Source organism: Juglans regia, chromosome 11 (assembly GCF_001411555.2).
Source record: "Juglans regia cultivar Chandler chromosome 11, Walnut 2.0, whole genome shotgun sequence".
Classification (NCBI taxonomy): Eukaryota; Viridiplantae; Streptophyta; class Magnoliopsida; order Fagales; family Juglandaceae; genus Juglans; species Juglans regia.
In genome coordinates, this window is record NC_049911.1 from 32089612 (window position 1) to 32109443 (window position 19832).

Here is a 19832-nt window from a genome sequence, read left to right on the forward strand (position 1 = left end):
ATTGTCCATTTCCACTTTTTGCTCTTTGAATTCTTCCTCGTTTACCAATGGTCCATAGGAAGATTCACATTGAAAGATATCAAATCAAAGAGAGAGATTCAGAGCCTCTTTTACTTCTAATTACACTAATTTGTTTGTATAGCTAGGATTTGAGCCCTTGTTTTGGATAGAAAGATAAGATGATAAATTTGTGAATAATAATGAAATAGTTTGAGTCAAGTTTTTTATTGAGTTTTGAGAAATAAGAGAAAAAATTAAATAAAAATATTATAAAAATAAAATATTATTAGAATAAAATTTGTTAATATTATTTTTATTTTGTAATTTTAAAAAATTAATTATTTTTTGTGTTTTATATAAAAGTTTGAAAAAGTTATAATAATGAGTAATTATTATATTAAAAAGTATGAAAAGGAAATTAAAAATTTTTTTGTGTTCAAATAGTATTCAGATGTTGATATGAAATGAGAGAAACTCTTATCGGAGCATGAGTCTAGGTTATATTTCTTCCTAGATATTCTCTCTCTATATACATATGTATGAAAAAATATCTATTCTTTTTGCACTTGTTTGACTGAAACTGATTTTGTTCCAAAAAACTTATCAAGAAAAGACTCACAAGGCTCTGCTCAACTCGAGTCGTAAGATTGCCATATGCGCAACACCTGCCAGACCAATCAAGTCGTCCTCGCAGGGCCTTGTATTCCAAATTCAGCCAAGTAGTAGTACAACGCAGGCCGGTATCCCCTTAAGAAAAAGGAAAAAATATTATTAGAACAAAATAAAAAGAAAAAGAAAAAGAAAAAGAAAAAGAAAATGGAGGAGCAACTCTCGAGTCAAAATCTGACCCAAAATCCATCGTTACAACGTACTTACCAGTTACTTCTTCATGACTGCCCTGCCTTTTGAAGACTTTCTGGAACCCCCACCTCTTCAGATCGTACCGCTCCTGGTTGCTTTCTCAGGTCCGCGACCCCTTTATCTATTATAATGAATCCCTCCTGATTTTCTGAGCTTCCTGAGAGCTACGAAGCTCAATTCCTGTTTAGAATTGCGGAAGCTATGTGCCGTCAAGATTCCCGTGTGCGTATGTCGGCCGAAGAGGAAGTCGCCGCGGAAGAGAGCCTCTCCGTTTACTGCAAGCCCGTAGAACTCTACAACATTCTTCAGCGCCGTGCCATCAGAAACGTAGTCCCCCGATAATCCATTCAAATTCTCCTTCTTTTGTCTTCATTTCCGCCTCTGCATTTCTAACTCTACACATTGCTTTTGCTTGTGTAGCCGTCATTTCTTCAAAGATGTTTGCACTACAAAATAGAGGCAAAAAATAGAAAGAGGTATATTGTTTGAAGTCTGCATTTTATTTTCCATTCGTACTCGGATGCTACATTTTCCTCAAGTATTGCTCTTTTCTGTAAATTTTGTTTTATTTCCTCCCCCATAAGTTTAAAGCTTATTCTGAAATTTTTTTGGATCTTGGTTCTTAAGAACACTTTTTCATGTGCTCGTTCTAACGTAGAAGTTAGATTGAGCTGCGGATTAGCATCTGTTGCATGACAAAGTCGGGTAATTGCTTTCTAGGGCAAAATAATCTGTATTTCCTGAATTTAAACTCGCCAATTGTGAATGATAGAGATATCTTAGTCTTCATCATATATTTTTTCATATTCAATAACACCGACTGTCGTGGCGTATCTCGAGTCACTTTAATAGTTAACTTTTAAATGAAAAGAATATGATACATATGACTGGAGATGAGAACTTTCAAGATAAAGAATAACATTTTTTTTAAAGATATTTTTTTTCTAGTGTTTAAGAGTAAAAAAATCATCCGTGCAAATTACAGTTTAGTTAAACATTTCACGTTTTAGTTAATCATCTTCCTCCTGCTTTACTCGTGTTGTTGAATTCTATATGTTTTCATTACGTTTATTGCTAAATTTATTGAATTTGAGCAACTTTTGCAGAGACCTTTCATTCGTGCAATTGTTGTTGAACTTTTAATAGAGAGTAATTCCATTAAGCATATGATGAACATAGATGATGGTACTGGCATTTTGCTATTCATCTTTTTTCCCTGCATCATTATTTGAATTCCATTAAATTTCATGACACTGAACTGATATCGTTTGAATAAGGATGTGGGCTTGTCTGCTGTAGTCTGTCCTCATCCTACAAATCAATTCGTGGCACTCACTTGTTCCTGTTGGTTGATCATGTAGAATACAAATGAAAATTTCTTTACCGGGGACTGCGAATGAAAGTTTACAAACTCAAAAACTGTTTCCCCTGTGTATTTTCTTAGCGAGACTAGTTTCTGATGTTGCAGATGCTGAGGTAAGAATGCATATGATTCATTCTTAGGCTCATATTAATCAATATATATCTTATTGAACATTATTCTAACTTCGCTAGCATCTGTTGATGATAATCTTCTATTTATTCTAGCCTCTAAATTGTTTTGCTGGCATTATTTTTAATTCCTCTTCCCCATAAAAAAAGGATTCCGCTGTGTACCGCTTTAGTCGAGCATTCATCTGGAACAATCCTATCGGAGTAGGTGGGAGTACTCAAATTCAAGCCAATATTATTCTTCCTGAGATTAATAAGCTAGCACTGGAGGCCAAATCTGGTTCACTTGCCATCTTGCTTGTCAGCTGGGGTATGAAATAATAATGTATAAACTGAATGATGTGGAGGGATTGAAGTGTGATTCGCACTGCAATATTTGGTCACGTTATTATTTTCTTGCAGTTGGGGCTGAAAATCCTTTGCCTGGAATCGATTTAACCAAGGGATCTTTGGATGTGACTTCTTTTCCGTGTAAGATACATAGTAGTTGCTGTACTCTGTTGTATATAAAATACTTCGCTACGTGTTTTAACAGTTCATGAGTCATTGTCTTTCTTTTTTTCCTAATCAATATCTGACAATTCATGTGTTTTTCTAATTTGATTCATTGCATCTGCTTTACTCACGCTAATTTTTTTTATTGGCAACGGGTGCTCAAGAGCAAAGTCCCCCGACTAATCCCGGGGGTGTATAAGCCCTTGACAAGGAGTTTTCCGCAAGTGGAACTCGGGTAATTCAAGGGGAAGTTCCCCCAGTCCGATGGTCCCTAGAAATTGTTTGCACGCTAGAGGATTCAACCTTAGACCTAGAGGGAGCATACCACCAAGACCAAGGCCTTTACCACTTGAGCCAACCCCTAGGGCTTTACTCATGCTAAATGTGTTTAATATTTGTAGGAGATTGCATTTTTTTGATATTTTTGTACGAGATTGCATTTTATTACACTTAAACTTCCTAAATGAAAGTAAATAACTACCTCTGAAAATGTAACTTAAGATCACCCAAAGGTTGCAAAGAAAACATTTCATAGAGCACAATCTTATGTTAGAGCTATAATAGATAATGAGACCTTTTTATAATATTTAAATTAATTCTTTAATGCATTTTCAACCCATGATCCATAGAGTATGAAACGATTTTAGGTGTACCTCAGCATGAGAATGTTGCCGGTTTGGTTTTGTTTTCACTTGACAGTAACTGCTGGAGGAGACTGCTTATGGGGCAAGATACCATTCGAATCACTTTACTTATCGTGGGAGAATTCTCCTAACTTCATCTTGGGCCAGAGGGCTGAGATAATTTCAACTGTAAACATGCATTCTTGCTTCTTAAAGGTATGTCTTATACATGCCTACTAACTCTTTTTTTCTCTTGTTTCTAGCCTAGATGTGCTAATTAGCTGTTTAAATATGCCTTGGGAATATTTTCATATTCTAATAAATTTATTTTTACTTTACTCAGCTGAGTTGTTTGAATGAGGACAGATGCATCTCAATTCAACTTCCATATAATTCTGAAACTCTGGTATTTTCCACATTTAACATTTCCTTGTTAGGTTGGAAAAAAATGAGTATCATTTCTTTCTTTTTTTTCCTGTTCCTTTTTCATTCTACTATTCTATATATATTTTCACATTGCTCTGCAAGGTCCTGTTTTTTATAATATCTGTTACTTTTTTTTCCCGGTTGCCTAAGAGTACATCACAGCAAGTGCAAGTCATCATTTCTGCAGAAGAGATTGGGGCGAAGGAGAAATCTCCTTATAATTCATACATGTGTAGTGACATTCCTTCTTCATCATTGTCTCATATTATTCGGTACTCTTCATCTCTCTCTCATGTGTGTGTGTGTGTTTGTGTGTATTTCATGTATATGTAGGTTGGTATGTATGAAGACATTCGCAAATAGAGACAATAGGTATCACAAATTCAGCCACATGAATGGTATAGAATATATATTATATGCATTGTCACATCAAGATTAATACCTTCCCTTTTTTTAATACAAGAATGGGATGATATGCAGATCCATATAATTCAAATTAATCTACCAACCATAAATGTGGAAAATTTCCAGATTTTGATCGAATTGTTGAGCACATCAATTTATATATTTTCTAATGATTGAACGGTGAATAATGTTGTCTGTATGAGGCAGTAATTATGTTGTTTTCTTAAATGAAAATGGTCACTTAATTCATATTTTAGCTTTTTTTACTTAAAAATATCTTAAATTTGTTAACCTCTGTTATACAGAATCTTTAACTACTTTCCATTTGTAAAATGGGTGGTAAATCAAGTATTTAAAAATTTCTCTCTCCGTACACTTTTGCTTCTCTTGGCTTTTTGTGTTCTTGCTACTGGTATTGGGTCGTCATTAGTGGTAGTTACTTGGGGTGATTAACATGTAGTTCAGCTGAACTTAAGGTGGGGGTGGGTGCTTGAGGGTGGCGGGGTGGAGTGGTTCTGGAAGGAAAATGCCTACTGTGAGAAGTGTAGCAATTGAGTCCAAGTTTTTTGAGGTGAGGGCAGATGGGAGTGGAGTGCTTATCACTGAGAGAGGGTGGAAAGGAATACAAAACATGAGGTTGGGTTTGGACACTGCTCTTTGGGCGGCAAAAACCATGGAGGGCTGTCATAAACATGGCAGTAAGGGATATTACTCTGTTTTTAGAGAAGGTAATAGAGCTTTCGTAGCGCAAAAAGGCTCAAATTCTCGCGGCAGTTACTTGGCTCTGGTGGTCTATAGTGGAGGTGGTAGTAAGAGCTTCATTATAATACCTGAAGACAGAAATGGGTGGGGGTGGAGAAAACTGGCGGAGGCATTGAGGGAGGTTGGAAGCGTAGGTGGGAAGAGGAGAGTTCTTCCATCTACACAGGCAGAAGCTCTCACGTCTTCTATGTCGTACAAGGAGGCTCTACAGTCAACCCGAGATGTGCAAAAGTCAGATATGGCAGGCCTACTACGGTCAGGTGATCTTACTGTTTTGGGAGAAAATCAGAGACAAAATGGACGTGGTAGGTGGTCTGGGCAAAGTGAGATAATCGTTTTGAAGGAATTACGGGATTTGCAAGCTTCGCTGGAGGAGATGAGTGTTAAAGTAAAGGGGCTTATACGCAGCGTTTTGGGTAAAGAAGAAGTGGGGCAGGAGGTTGGGGCGGGTAATAGAGAAAGAAATGGGGCAGGAGGTCTGGGTAAAGAAGAAGAGGGGCGGGTTGGGCCCATAGGGAAGGCCCAGGGTTATGGGTCAGCTCGAACAGAGCCCATGCCACAGATGCTCTCTTTCTGGAGGAAGAAAGTAGGCCATCTTGCAGGCCCAGCGGGGAGTGGGTCAGCAGGCCCATCGGGGGGGTGGGCCAGTGACTCCGACGCCAGCGCAACCCCAGTCGACGTCGACGGAGGAAGCAGAGGCCTCGATGGAAGTTTTGTCGGCGGCAGAGAAGCATATCACAAAACCCTCCGAGGTTTCGGGTTCGCTGGAGGGGCCCGAAACACGAACATCAAGACCGAGTCTTGGACAGGGGATGGAACAGAAGGGAGCGACGGCTCATGGTGACGTAGTGGGTGGTCTGGCGGTGGCACTACAACCGACGGAGGTGGAGGTGGGAGAAATCGTGGAAGGGGAAGGTCTGGAATTGAGCTTGTATGAGGATGGGTGTTTGTTTTCATCAGGGACACCACAGAACCTCTCGGGGAGTCAGGGGATACCTCTAGATCAGTTGTGTTCATCCGGATTGCCACAGATCATCTCGGTGGATAGGCCCGAGCTTCTGGCACACAGCAAAGGTTCTGAAGGAGCTCGGCAAGAAGCTATAGTCACAGTGGAGTGTGGGAGCGCATCAGAGATGGTAGGGGAAAGTCAGTTGATGATGATTGAGCCAAGTAAATGCTCTAAAGTGGGGGAGGAGTCTGCAGGAGTGGATCCGACTCCAATAAGAATGATTATTCCTACTGCTTCAGATGATTGGGTATTGAAAAAGGTAGAGGAACTTCAAAGTTGTATGGGAATTTCGTGTAAAGGATATGAAGAACAGTTTAAGGCATTGATTATAGCCATTGAGGCTGGACAACATGGTACAGGGTTAAAAAGAAATAGGGAGTTAAAGAGGCTGACGTGGTCTATTAATTATGATGGAAAGGAGGGGAGTGCAAGTCGTGCAAGAAACAAGGGGAGGGCTGGAACAGTTGTTAAATGAAGCCTAGAATTTTGTGTTGGAATGTTAGGGGGCTGAATGAGGTTAATAAACGTTTGCGAATAAGAGCTCTATTAAGGCAATGGAAAGTGGAAATTATCTGTCTACAAGAAACAAAGTTGAAGATTATCAATAGAAGTATTATTCGGAGCTTATGGAGCTGTCAATATGTAGGCTGGTCATATTTGCCTTCGAAAGGGGCTTCGGGTGGAATTTTGATTATGTGGGATAAGCGGGTGGTGGAAAATAGTGATGAGTTTGTGGGAGAATATTCGGTTGGGTGTTCTTTTAAAAACACAGAAGATAATTTTTTATGGGCGTTTATTGGGGTATATGGTCCTAATTTGGACAGTGAGAGGAGGTTGCTTTGGGATGAGCTTGCTGGCCTATGTTCTTGGTGGGAGGTACCGTCATGTATAGGTGGAGATTTTAATGTGACAAGATTTTCCAGCGAAAGTTCAGGGGCGGGTCGACAAAACCAAGCTATGGTGGATTTCTCGGAGTTCATTTTTGAGGTAGGCCTTATGGATTTACCGTTAATGGGAGGCGATTACACTTGGTCTAATAATCAAGCCTGGTCAAGACTTGATAGATTTCTCATCTCTCCCTCGTGGGAGACACAATACTCAGATGTAAGTCAGACTAGGCTTTCAAGGATATGCTCTGATCACTTCCCTATATTGTTAGCTTGTGGAGGTACTCAAGGGGGTAGAAGGCCGTTCAAGTTTGAGAATATGTGGTTAAAGATGGATGGATTTGTGGAGATGGTCAGGCAATGGTGGAATTCATACCTCTTTGAGGGCAATTCGAGTTATGTATTGGCTGGAAAGTTGAAAGCTTTGAAGAAGGACTTGAAGATTTGGAATGAACAGGTAGTTGGTGATGTAACTTTACAAAAGAAGAGTTTGTTTCAGGAGTTACAAGGTTTAGAGGGTGTAGGGGAAGAAAACATCAGAAAAGGTCAGGTAGTTGCTGAATTGGAAAGATTGACTTTAATGGAGGAAATTTCATGGAGACAAAAGTCAAGGGCCTTGTGGCTTCGGGAGGGGGATAAAAACACAAAGTTCTTTCATCGCATGGCCAATGCACATAGGAGGTTTAACTCCATTGAGTCTTTGAGCATAGATGGAGATGTATCTTCAGATCAGAGCGAGATAAAAGAGCATGTGGTAGGGCATTTTGAACAGTTGTTATCGGAACCTCATGCATGGAGGCCCACAATAGATGGTCTAGCTTTTGAGGTAATTGACCAATATAGTATGGATTGGGTGGAGAGACCATTTGAAGAGGAAGAGGTAAAACAAGTAATCAGGAATATGAACAAAGATAAAGCCCCAGGCCCGGATGGATTCACAATGGCTTTTTTCCAGATTTGTTGGGAGGTGGTGCGAGAGGATGTAATGCTGGTTTTTCAGGAATTTTTCAGTCATGGCAGATTTGAGAAAAGCTTAAATGCTACTTTTATTGCACTAGTCCCTAAAAAGGCCGGTGCAAGAGAGGTACAAGATTTTAGACCGATTAGTCTTGTGGGCAATGTGTATAAGATACTTGCCAAAGTTCTTGCTAACAGGATGAGCACGGTCATGGAGAAGATTATCTCTAAGTCTCAAAATGCTTTTGTGAGGGGGAGACAAATTTTGGACTCGGTTCTTATAGCTAATGAATGTTTGGATAGCAGGTTAAAGTCGGGAGATCCAGGTATTTTATGCAAACTCGATATGGAGAAGGTTTATGATCATGTAAATTGGGATTTTTTGCTGTACATGCCGAGGAGATGTGGGTTTGGGGAAAAATGGAGGAAGTGGATGAGATACTGTGTGTCATCGGTTCGCTTCTCGGTTCTGATAAACGGTGATCCCGTGGGTTTTTTTCATAGTTCGAGGGGTCTGCGACAAGGTGACCCACTATCACCTCTTTTATTTGTCCTAGTTATGGAGGCTCTAAGTCGTATGGTGTCGGCGGCAGTAGAAGGAGGATTTTTTTCAGGTTTCTCGGTGGGAGATGCCCTTCATTTTTCAGGTTCCACTATTATTTCTCATCTATTGTTTGCAGATGACACTTTGCTTTTTTGTGAGACAAATGAAGGGCATATACAATCTTTGAAGGCCATCTTACTATGTTTTGAAGCGGTATCCGGGTTGAAGGTTAATTTTGCCAAGACGGAGATGGTTGCGGTTGGAGAAGTCAGCAATATTAGAGGGTTGGCGAATATTTTGGGATGTGGGGTTGCTTCGTTGCCATTGAAGTACCTTGGTCTACCGTTGGGGGCTTCTTTCAAAGCAAAGACAATTTGGGAGGGGGTGCTGGAAAAATTTGAGCGTAGGTTGGCCGGGTGGAAAAGGTTGTATCTCTCTAAAGGGGGGCGAATCACACTTATGAAGAGTACCTTATCCAATCTCCCCACATATTACTTATCTTTATTTCCCCTCCCCGCAAGTATTGCTTCTAGAATAGAGAAACTTCAACGGGATTTTTTGTGGGGTGGGTTAGGAGATGAGCGTAAGTTCCATCTAGTAGGGTGGGAAAAGGTATGTTCCCCTTTGAGAGACGGTGGATTGGGGGTCCGGAATGTGAGGGCGTTCAATAAGGCACTATTAGGGAAATGGTTGTGGCGTTATAACCATGAGAGGGGGGCTTTATGGAAAGGGGTGGTGGATAAGAAGTATGGAAGTGAAAGAGGGGGTTGGTGTTCTAAAGAGGGTAGGGGGACATATGGAGTGGGGCTATGGAAGTTTATTCGAAAAGGATGGTGCTCTTTTGCTAGTAATACTCGTTTGCGTTTGGGGGATGGTAGTAGGATCAGCTTTTGGCAAGATGTGTGGTTGGGAGACACGGCCTTGAAGGATGCTTATCCTATGATTTTCAGAATTGCACGGGAAAAAGAAGCTATGGTGGCTGACTTGCGGGTTATTAACCAAGGCACACAGGAGTGGATTATCAACCTCACTCGGGATGCACACGATTGGGAAGTGAATGAGCTGGTGGGATTTCTGAGCATGCTGTACAATATTACCACTGCTGCCACTTTGGAAGATACGATGGTTTGGTGCCCCTCTAGGAAAGGGAAATTTTCGGTAAGCTCTTTTTATGAATCCATTAATATGCACCAAAGGCATATTTTCCCTTGGAAGAATATCTGGAGGACTAAAGCACCAACAAAGGCTGCATTTTTTGTGTGGACGGCGGCTCTAGGGAAGATTCTGACCTTTGATAGTCTTAGAAGACGTGGCCTCATTATTATGGACTGGTGCTGTTTGTGCAGAAAAAGTGGGGAAACGGTGGACCATTTACTTCTTCATTGTGAGTTTGCTCGAGATATCTGGACTAATTTTTTCAGTAGAATGGGCTTAGCATGGGGGATGCCGGGCAGGGTGGTTGACTTGTTAGCAAGCTGGAATGGGATCTCAAGAACAACACAAATTGCAGCAGTGTGGAAGATGGTTCCTATATGTATTTTCTGGTGTATTTGGAACGAACGTAATGAGAGACTTTTTGAGGATCATGAACGCTCTTTGGAAGAGTTTAGGAGCTTTTTCTGGAAGACCTTGTTTGTGTGGGCCATTGCTCTTGATTTGAATGGTCTTAGTTTTCATGATTTCCTTGTAACTGTTTCGAGTCACTAAACTGGTGTATTCACATGTATACTTCTAGTGTACCTGGGCTATGCCTCTTTCATATCAATAAAATAACTTATTACTTATCAAAAAAAAAAACTATTGAATGTTTAGAAGGAGGATAAAAACAGTATCTTAAGTGAGAAAGGATGAGGGTCTCTTTATCTTGATCAGGCAGCCCCACATCATTGATTATCCCTGCACATGTTTATATATTCACAACTCCTTGTGCATCATAGATGCTGTTAGGGTTGGAATTTAGAAATCTTCATTTTTATTAAAACTAATAGTCTTCTAGAATTGGTATACTGCACATATTTTTCTTTGTTGATTTTTTTCAGCTGTTCCAATCTTAAATGAATGCAAACAAGCATTGATTATGTTGTTACATGTTCACTGTAGATTATCAAAAACTAGCCCCAAGTGGATTGATTCTGTAACTTGGTCAATAATATTCAAAGTTTTAGTTTGATCGTGAAAATTTGTGTGTCTTGCTGTTTATTTGGAAGATTCGAATATGTGCATTTGGCATGCTTATTGTTTAGCATGGTCCACTAAAACATTGGCCTGGCATATTCTTTGTTTTCCCATGTCAATTTATGAAAAAAAAAATTGGCTGATTGTGATATCCAGGCTAAGGGCAGGAAATGTCGTTTTTAATTATCGATACTACAAAAATAAGTTGCAGACAACAGAAGGTGATGTGGATTTCTCTTTTTTCTTTCTGGTTAATCTGTAGTTTTTTACCCTTTCAATTTGTTCTCTATCTCCTTTCACCTGTGCAGGGGGCCGTCCCCCTTTTGTTTGATTATTTTCACACACCTAGTGGCATTGATAATTTGTTATTGCTTTGGCAACCTGTTGAAATTCACAAGGGTGCAAGGAAAGAAATAGAGAGAAGCATGAATGTAACTGATTACTTATGTTAGTTTTCTCTTAGAATATACTTGACAACTTATTGTAGCTCCATAGCATTAACTCAGCGAGTGCATTCTTGTCCTCTGAATTTTGAAGTGGTATCAATTTATATCTTATGTTTTATACTGAGCATTTCATGGCTATATTATTTCCAGTGAAAGCTAAACTAGTGTCAGTTACCAATTCTCTAGAAAAAAGCACTATTAGGAAATGGATTAATAATGTGAACCTGCTAAGCTCTCACTTCCTCCTCCATTTTGAGTAGACATAAGATGGACTGCCCTTTCCATTATACCTTTATTAAAGGGGAACAAAAGCTGTTGATGGGATTCTGGAAGCATAGTAATTGGAGGAAAAGATAAGTCCATGGAGGTGGAATAGGTAATTGAGAGTTTGAAATAGTGCAGGAAAAATCCCATTCCAAATGCAAGATGTGTCCAAGGGCAACTGTCACATTAGAAGGGATCCGTTTGAGTAGTTGAGGGTCTGGATGAAGCACTTGGAAAATTAACTCTTTCTAAACAACAATGAACAGAAGTCATTTTTCCTGTTAGTTCCCAATTGATAATATACTAAAGAAGACACTTTCTAATTGCAGATGTAGTCAAGGTATAGTAGGAGATGGCAAATTATTTCCACTGTTTTTTTTTTTATAAGTAAACGGTAGTATAAATAAGAATAGGCCAAGCCCAGGTATACAAAGTGGAATACAAGAGATAGGACCTATCTAGTTGCTAAAAAAGAAAGAAGAAAATCATGTACAGTTAGGCCATTAAAATCTACAGCACTAGCCCAAGTAAGTTTCGGTAAAATAAAATTCTAAGATCCTCTATTGTCCGCTCCTTTCACACAACTTTGATTTGTGGAGCACCACCCGGCATTACCCAACAAGCCAATAACTCTACCACTGTAGCAGGCATGACCCAAATCAACCCTATTCGAATGAACACATCGCTCCACAGTGCTCTAGCTGTCTCACAATGTAGCATAAGATGATCCACTGTCTTGCTAGCTTTCTTGCACATACAACACCATTCTAGAATAATAACACGGCGCTTCTGTAGATTATCAGTGGTCAAAATCTTACCCAGAGCCACTGTCCAAGTGAAAAATAGTGCTTTTGGAGGTGCCTTATTCCTCCACAAACCTTTCCAAGGAAAATGCGTGTTTGGAAGCTGAGTAAGGGACTTATAGAAGGAGCGAACCGAAAAAACACCCTTACCTACCGGATTCCACCACAGCTTATCTTCTCTCAAACCAGACATCCTCGTAGAGTACACTCGACTAAAAAAGGCCTTAACACTGTTAAGTTTCCAGTCATGTATTGCTCTACTAAAGATGACATTCCAATGGAGTTGATCCCCTGAACGAACCATGAGATCCGCCACAGAAGCCTCTTGATCACATGCCACAGGAAAAACGGAAGGGAATGCATCTGCTAGAGCCTCCTCCCCACACCAAATGTCTCTCCAAAATTTTATACGAATGCCCTCCCCCACCAAAAATTTAGTATGACAAGAAAACACCCCCCAACCACGTCATATGTGCTTCCAAACCCCCACCCCATAGGACCCATTCCCCTCTCTAGTACACCAATTATTTCCACTGTTAAGAGATGGAGAAATGATAACATCGCAGTTGGATGTTTAGTTACTGATGGACAAGTGGGTTTGCACTTGTTTGAGTTCCATCAGGGCTAGTATATGATAGAACATACCTGTTTTTGTATCATTGCTCAAAGTGGTGAAGGCATGCCATCAGAAAAGAAGAATGGATTCTGGGTGCTCGGGGGCTGGGGGGTTGATTTCAGGGCTTCATAGTAATGATAAAGGAAAGAAAGAAAATAAAGGGTTAATCAACAGATTCTTGGTGCTTTATGATTCCCCTTGATTGCTGTCAACTTCATGTATATGGTCCATCTTCTTGTCAACTTGTGAGGTTTTTGATTAGCTCTAGCCAGTATACTAGTTTGGTAACTTGTGGCAACTCCTCGATGATAACTTGGTTTTAGATGAGGTTTATCAGTTAGACATTCATAAAAGAATAAGGGTTTTCTCATTTTGCACTTCCATTTACTTGTAAGAATATAGTAGATATTGATGCTAATGGAAATTTCTCTTCCATTTTTTCCCTGCTTTTTTTAATCCTTCCGAATGGTTTTTTTCCCAAGTAGGTGTCTTCTATTGTATAAGTCCTGTATTTGGGCTTCCCCTAGATTGCTATTAATAAAATTTTAACTTATAAAAAAATAGTTCTGAATGATGTATGCTTTTTCCCCGTTAATGCATGGTTGTGATTTTTGAGCTGTAACCTGGTAATTCATGAACTTGCAGTAACTGAAGACTTTACATGCCCATTCTGCTTGATAAAATGCTCTAGCTTTAAGGTAAATCTCTTTCCTTGTTTGTTTTCTGATCTCTTCATAGTTCATTTCATATGAAAATGAACAGATAGTATGCATGCTTTTGCATGTTGATGCTTATAAGTTTTGAAATCTTTTCTGTAGGGTCTCAGATTTCACTTGTGTTCATCACATGATCTCTTCAACTTTGAGTTTTGGGTTGGTAATCTTCAAAATTCTTGTCATTCTGATTATTAAAATTTGGTGAAGCATAACTACTAAAACATGGATGTATTACAGGTGACTGAAGAGTATCAAGCTGTAAATGTGTCTGTAAAAACTGAAACGTGGAGATCTGAGGTGACAATAACTTTATCCTGAAAATTACTTTGTGATGATTCTTTATTGTACTTTGGTTGTCATTAACAGTCTAGTATTATTGTGTGTACAGCATTTTGCTTTTGTGTCATTGATATTCCTGTCTGGAATTTATATCCAAGTTTATTCTCCTCAGGTTGTTGCAGATGGTGTTGATCCTAAGCAACAAACATTCTTCTTTTGGTAAGTTCTCTCTTCTTTTTCCATAGTGTGACCTAATAAGCTTTTTTTGGTTTTGTTCCATTTAAGTTCATATACATAATCAATTCCTTAGAATTAGTGTGAGGGCTCATTTCTCTATCCAGCTCAAAGCCACTTAGACGCAGAAGACCGAAGAACCTAGTTCAAAGTGCAAAGCATGTACATCCACTCGCCTTGGAGTCACAGTTGCCATCAGAAGTCTGTGAACTTCTAGACAAGGCTGATGGTATGTGTTCTTTACTTTTATCTGTATCAGCAGCCTCAACAGATCTTCTAATCAGTTCTTTTGAATGAGCTTCTAAACACAACTCGTGCGTCATAGTAGATTGGACCTGTGGCCTTATTCTCCACCTCTTGCTTATTCTGAAGATGTCATTTGACAACAGATTGTTTTTTTATTATAAGTAAACGATAGTATAAATAAGAATAGGCATAGCCCAAGTACACAAGGAGTTATACTAGAGTTAAGGCCTATCTAAGTTGCTGTAAAAGAAACAAGAAAATCATGTACATTTAGGCCATTAAAATCTCAGCTATAGCCCAAAGCAGTAAAGTATGAAAAAATAAAACTCGAAGCTCCTCTAAGGTCCGCTCCTTATCTTCGAATGTCCGTTCATTACGCTCTCGCCATATACACCACATTATGCAGCTAGGAACCATCTTCCATACAGCTTTAATTTGTGGGGGTCCATCTGGTATTACCCAACTAGCCAATAATTCCACCACAGTAGCCGGCATCACCCAGTTTAAACCTATGTGACTGAACACTTCGCTCCACACGGCACTAGCTGTCTCACAATGTAACAAAAGATGATCCACTGTCTCTCCCGCTTTCTTGCACATACAACACCAATCCTGAATAATGACCCTACGCTTTCTTAAATTGTCAGTAGTCAAAATCTTACCCAGAGCCGCTGTCCAAGTGAAGAAAAGTGCCTTAGGGGGTGCCTTATTCCTCCACAATTTTTTCCAAGGGAAATCGGTGTTCGGAAGTACGGTAAGGGATTTATAGAAGGAATGCACCGAAAAGATACCCTTACCTGCTGGTGTCCACCACAGCTTATCACCACATCTTCCATTCGGCTTCAAAAGTGCCTTTGACAACAGATTGTTAATGGGCCAATAATACTTGTAGCATAGAAATTCCTTGGTGTTTTTGAATTTTGGTTCAAATTATTGCCCCCGAAAAAGATAAAGGAGTAAGATTGTAGAGAACTAGCACGAAGGAATCAGAAGAGAAACAAAAGGAATTAATATTTTACCTAAAAATACTCGCCTCTTAATTATTACGCGACTTACATCCAGAGTCTACCTAGAGTGTCCTATAGGGAAGTCCTGATTGAAGAGATGAATTTTCATGCAATCCATTTATCCACCCCTTCAAAGTGGTGTCATTTCTTTTTTCTCACTGTTTACAGGATCGTAGATCGAGAAGAATTTCAAAACCTCTCTCTTCTTTCTTGTGGCTGGAAAATACAATAAACCTAGAATTTCCCACCTGACAGACAAGTGACTCCTAACAACTGATAAAAAAAAATATGATTGTGCTGAAGCAATCCAGCAGATTGAAACCATTATGGTCTACCAGCTCCTTAAGGCTAGTGCATGACATGTCTCTTGTAAATCACCAGCCCTATGATAAAGTGGGTGACTTGAATGTGGAACTGCAATGAGAGTGGTGGCGTCAAATTTATTGGTAAACCTTAATAGTGTGAGCCTCTTTTAGAATGTGATAAACTTGTGTGCACATATGCATGCATACCTAACCGTGAAACTGCATTGCCCCAAATTTCCTTTCACATTAAAATTGTGCATAGGGAGGGATCAAGGGTGGGACGAACATGTTATGCAACATGTAATCTGCAGATTGCACTTACATTTTTGCAAAATGACCTCCTGGAGTAGGTTTGGAACTTGTGAAATGACCTTCAGTTGCCCTACCAAGCTTTGTTTCAAAAGTCCATCTCAAAATAGGAATGAATTGTTGAAAACTATCTAGCTTTGTGCCACCTGTTGAAGATATATGGAAAAGGTGGGGTGAACCTATTGTTGCAGGCTTTCTAAGGCATCAGCCTACAAGATATCTCCAGCAGCTCGTAGTTTTAGATATCTGCAGATACTGTGAAGGATTCTTGGACTAGATAGACTCTTGCATTCTTATCTTTTTTTTCCTATTCACCCATTCCCATGGATTTTATATATGTACAATGATTTTTTTTTTTTTTAAAAAAAAAATTTCAGATGCTCATTCTAGCAAAGGTGATAGGGCTCGTTTCTCAGGTGGGAATGATTTGCAGAATGCCATTCTTAGTGCTGAAGAGTGTTTAAAATTTGTTGTCTGACTTTGATGTTGCAGGGGTTTCAAGTGCCACACCACAATCACATGTTGATCCTGATTGTGTTCAATCAATACCCGGGAATAATCTTGCAGCCCCTACCGTGCTACAGTTTGCAAAGACAAGAAAGTTATCTATTGAACGATCTGATCCTAGAAAGTATGTCTGTCCAACACCGCTTCTCTTTCTCACCCCCACCCCATGGTTTGGCATATTCTTATTTTTATTTGGAAGGATACAAATTTTTATAAATTATAAATTCCATCATCTTATATGCATATCATTATAATTATTTTCCAATCATTTCAGCTGTGCCCTGCTGCGGAAGCGACAGTTCTTTCACTCACATAGAGCACAGGTGTCAAGTTCATGTTGTATATTTTTCAACAACATGATGATATTTTGTTTTGGATACTTCTTCTCAAAATATACCAATCAATATATCTGAGAATAGATATTATTATCTTGTGCTTGTAGCCAATGGCACCAGAGCAAGTATTATCAGATCGAGATAGTGAAGATGAAGTTGATGACGATGTTGCAGACTTTGAAGATCGGAGGGTATGCTTAGTGATTTCATGACTTTTTTTGTTGTTTTCTCAGAGTTGTTTCTTTTTGCTTGAAAAACAAATTTCAGGTTGAAGAGTAATGTTTAAGTTACAAAATAGTTAATAGCTAGCTAAGGCATTGAAGAGTAATTTTTAGGTAACCTTTAAGAAGTATCAATTACAAGGGTCATAATTAGGGCCCATTACAGGAAATTGTCAATTGTTATAATTGTACTAAATTTCATATTGTTGGCTCTTCAAATGCATGTGGACAAGTGTTCACATTCTTTGCTTCTTATTAGCAGTTCCTCCTTTTAGGTATCCATTAATAGGTAAGAATGATTACAAAAATTTCTTGGTCCAGTCTTTGTTGAGTCCATGGTCAGTTTGTTGAATATAATTTGGGCCTTGGTAAAGTCAATGGCCGAGATATCGTTTCTGTTGTCATCTTTTTTTATTGGTGATTTGATTGTTGCTCGTCCACATTTGTTACTTTCATTGTTATAAAAAAAAAAAAAAAAAAAAATTGGTCTTGGTTGGATAATATGGGTAAGCACCTTCAGTTTAATAAGCATCTTTGACTTTGTTTACTTGGAGGTGTTTTGTTCTCTATCAATGATAGCATTGATACACTCTTATCATGTCGCAGATGCTTGATGATTTTGTTGATGTGACGAAGGATGAGAAGCTAATGATGCATATGTGGAATTCTTTTGTGAGGAAGCAACGGTAATCTTCTTTCTCGTTTCGATTTTTTTTTTGCTTTACAATTGACTTTGTCTCATTAGCCATGCCTGTCTGAATTGGCTGAAAGGGTGATTGTTTCTGGGTTCTGTGTAATTGTTTGAATCAACCTAACTGAATGAAGCCATTAGTTGCCGTTTAGTGATGTTTGGAAAACTAAACATAATACGGATGTCTGAATCATGAATGCAACCTATGTTCAATACTTTTATTTTATATGGAAAATTGCTTTGAGTACTTCTCACTAGGCTAGGACGAAAATTAGAATGGGGGTGTATGCATCAATTTGAATGCGGTTTGATTTCATGGCACATTTAATAATGATATATGATGCATGGTTCATGCCTGTCTCTCTGAATTGATCTTATTCATTTGAGGCTTGTTCTTTGAAATACTCTATATTTGGTAATGTCAGGGTGCTAGCAGATGGTCATATTCCTTGGGCATGTGAGGCCTTTTCGAGCTTGCATGGACCTGACCTGGTCCGTAACCCTGCCCTGATTTGGTAAGCTATTTTCTTTTGATTCTGAATTGTGGGTATGTTCATTCCAATGCATCCCTTAAAGTCTCATTTCCCTGCTTCCGCTCAACTCTGCCCTTAAGTCTCATCCAATCCCCAATTATTTGATGAATATAGAATGCAGTCAGAACACCTTATAGCAAGCCAAGTCAGAACATCTGTTTATCATTACAATTTCTTGCTCTATAATCTTAGTAAAGTTGCACTCCTGACTTCTAATATCATCTGGTTGGAAGACTATAAGGTGGTAGTACTCATATTCAATACAAGCCATCGATTTGCTTATAACTTGTAATTGATAAAACGGTCTGGAGTAGGGGTGTAACCGGTCCGGTCCGGTCCGGTTTTGGATAAAATCTAGGACCGAACCGGTATGTACCGGTTTTATATTTTTCAAAACCGATTACGCACCGGTTACCCTCCTAAACCGGTACTTCCGGTTTTACCGGTTTCCGGTCCGGTCCGGTCCGGTTTTCCGGTTTGGTCCGGTCCGGTTTTCCGGTTTTTTAAAAATATAAATTTCACAATTTGTCATTAAAAATTTGTTTATAAAAAAAAAAAAATTTGATTTAAAAAAAACTGTTTTATACTTTTATTAATATATTAGACTATATAATAGTATTAATATTAGACTATTGGTATAGTTATAAGTTATATATTAGTATTAGCTATAAACTTTTAGTGATTTAGTATTAACATTTTATGTAATAATTTATAAATTATAATAAGAAATTATTTCATATATGAATATATATGTTATATATAAAATTTCACATAAAAATTTATAATTATACATTATATATAAAACTTATATATATTAATATTTAATATATATAAAATATTTTGTATAAAACTTATATATAAAAATATTATTTTTTATTTTTTTAATCAACCGGTCCGGTCCGGTTCGGTCCGGTCCAAAAAATTCCGGAACCGGAACCGGACCGGAACCGGCCGGTTTTTACGTTTTAAAAACCGGTTCCGGACCGGACCGGTTCAAAACCGGTAAAACCGGTCCGGTTCGGTCCAGTCCGGTCCGGTTTTCCGGTTTTCCGGTTTGAGTTTACACCCCTAGTCTGGAGTATTAATATGCTTATGGCTTGGCAGGTGTTGGAGATTATTTATGATCAAGCTATGGAATCACGGTCTCCTTGATGCGCGCACCATGAACAATTGTAATGTTACTCTTGAACAATGCCAAAGCCAGGATTCGTATCCTAAAACCTAAAGAGGTGATTTTTTTTTTCTTTTTTATTATTTTCTGAGTCAGCAAAGGTATGGGCCAAGATGACATGATTCGTCACTCATGTATCAATCTCGATCACTACATTTGCGGCATCTTTATTTTCATTTTTGGGCCCCGAGTCTACCCGTCTGTTTCTCAGCACACCTTGTATCCCGACCAGAAAAAGAAAAAAAACAATGTATTTTGTATAATTTGAATTATAGAGGAATAAAAATTCTGTTCCATTGTGCAAGATTGGAATTTCACATCTTCGCAAGACTTTTGGGTTATTCATGTAATCCTATTCCCTTTTTTCACGAAATTGTTCTTCCGTTGTTAATTGATGTGTAATTTGGATTTGTTATATTTTATATTTTATAAATTCCGCCAATAGTTTTATATCTATAATGAGGAGTTCCACTTTAATATTTCTCACTATTTTGAGGTCACGAGTTCTAGGCAC

General features: G+C 38.7%; 1 protein-coding gene, 1 long non-coding RNA gene and 1 pseudogene across 3 annotated transcripts; 2 read left to right on the forward strand and 1 right to left on the reverse strand.

Moving 5' to 3' along the window:
* Window positions 1–788: 788 nt before the first annotated feature.
* On the forward strand, window positions 789–19614 carry LOC108998849 (polycomb group protein EMBRYONIC FLOWER 2). 2 transcript variants are annotated; one of them, XM_018975579.2, is made up of 21 exons: window positions 789–1188; window positions 1282–1337; window positions 2223–2337; window positions 2503–2662; window positions 2755–2823; window positions 3547–3686; window positions 3814–3876; window positions 4047–4168; window positions 10792–10856; window positions 13410–13462; window positions 13583–13636; window positions 13718–13777; window positions 13932–13978; window positions 14101–14222; window positions 16238–16276; window positions 16353–16491; window positions 16642–16690; window positions 16810–16893; window positions 17530–17609; window positions 18040–18129; window positions 19252–19614. In XM_018975579.2, exons 1-21 carry the CDS (start codon window positions 1063–1065, stop codon window positions 19370–19372), a joined length of 1854 nt encoding a protein of 617 aa, XP_018831124.1. In that variant the 5' UTR covers window positions 789–1062; the 3' UTR covers window positions 19373–19614. The 2 variants fall into 2 exon arrangements, with proteins under 2 accessions (XP_018831124.1, XP_018831125.1); XM_018975580.2 differs by lacking the exon at window positions 16238–16276 and having other exon boundaries at window positions 792–1188.
* Window positions 7269–7464, reverse strand: LOC118343841. Its single transcript, XR_004797620.1, has 2 exons — window positions 7396–7464; window positions 7269–7335 (listed from the first exon to the last, which is right to left on the reverse strand). It is a non-coding gene; the product is annotated as an uncharacterized LOC118343841 (long non-coding RNA).
* On the forward strand, window positions 17252–17366 carry LOC118343871 (annotated as a pseudogene).
* Window positions 19615–19832: the final 218 nt, after the last annotated feature.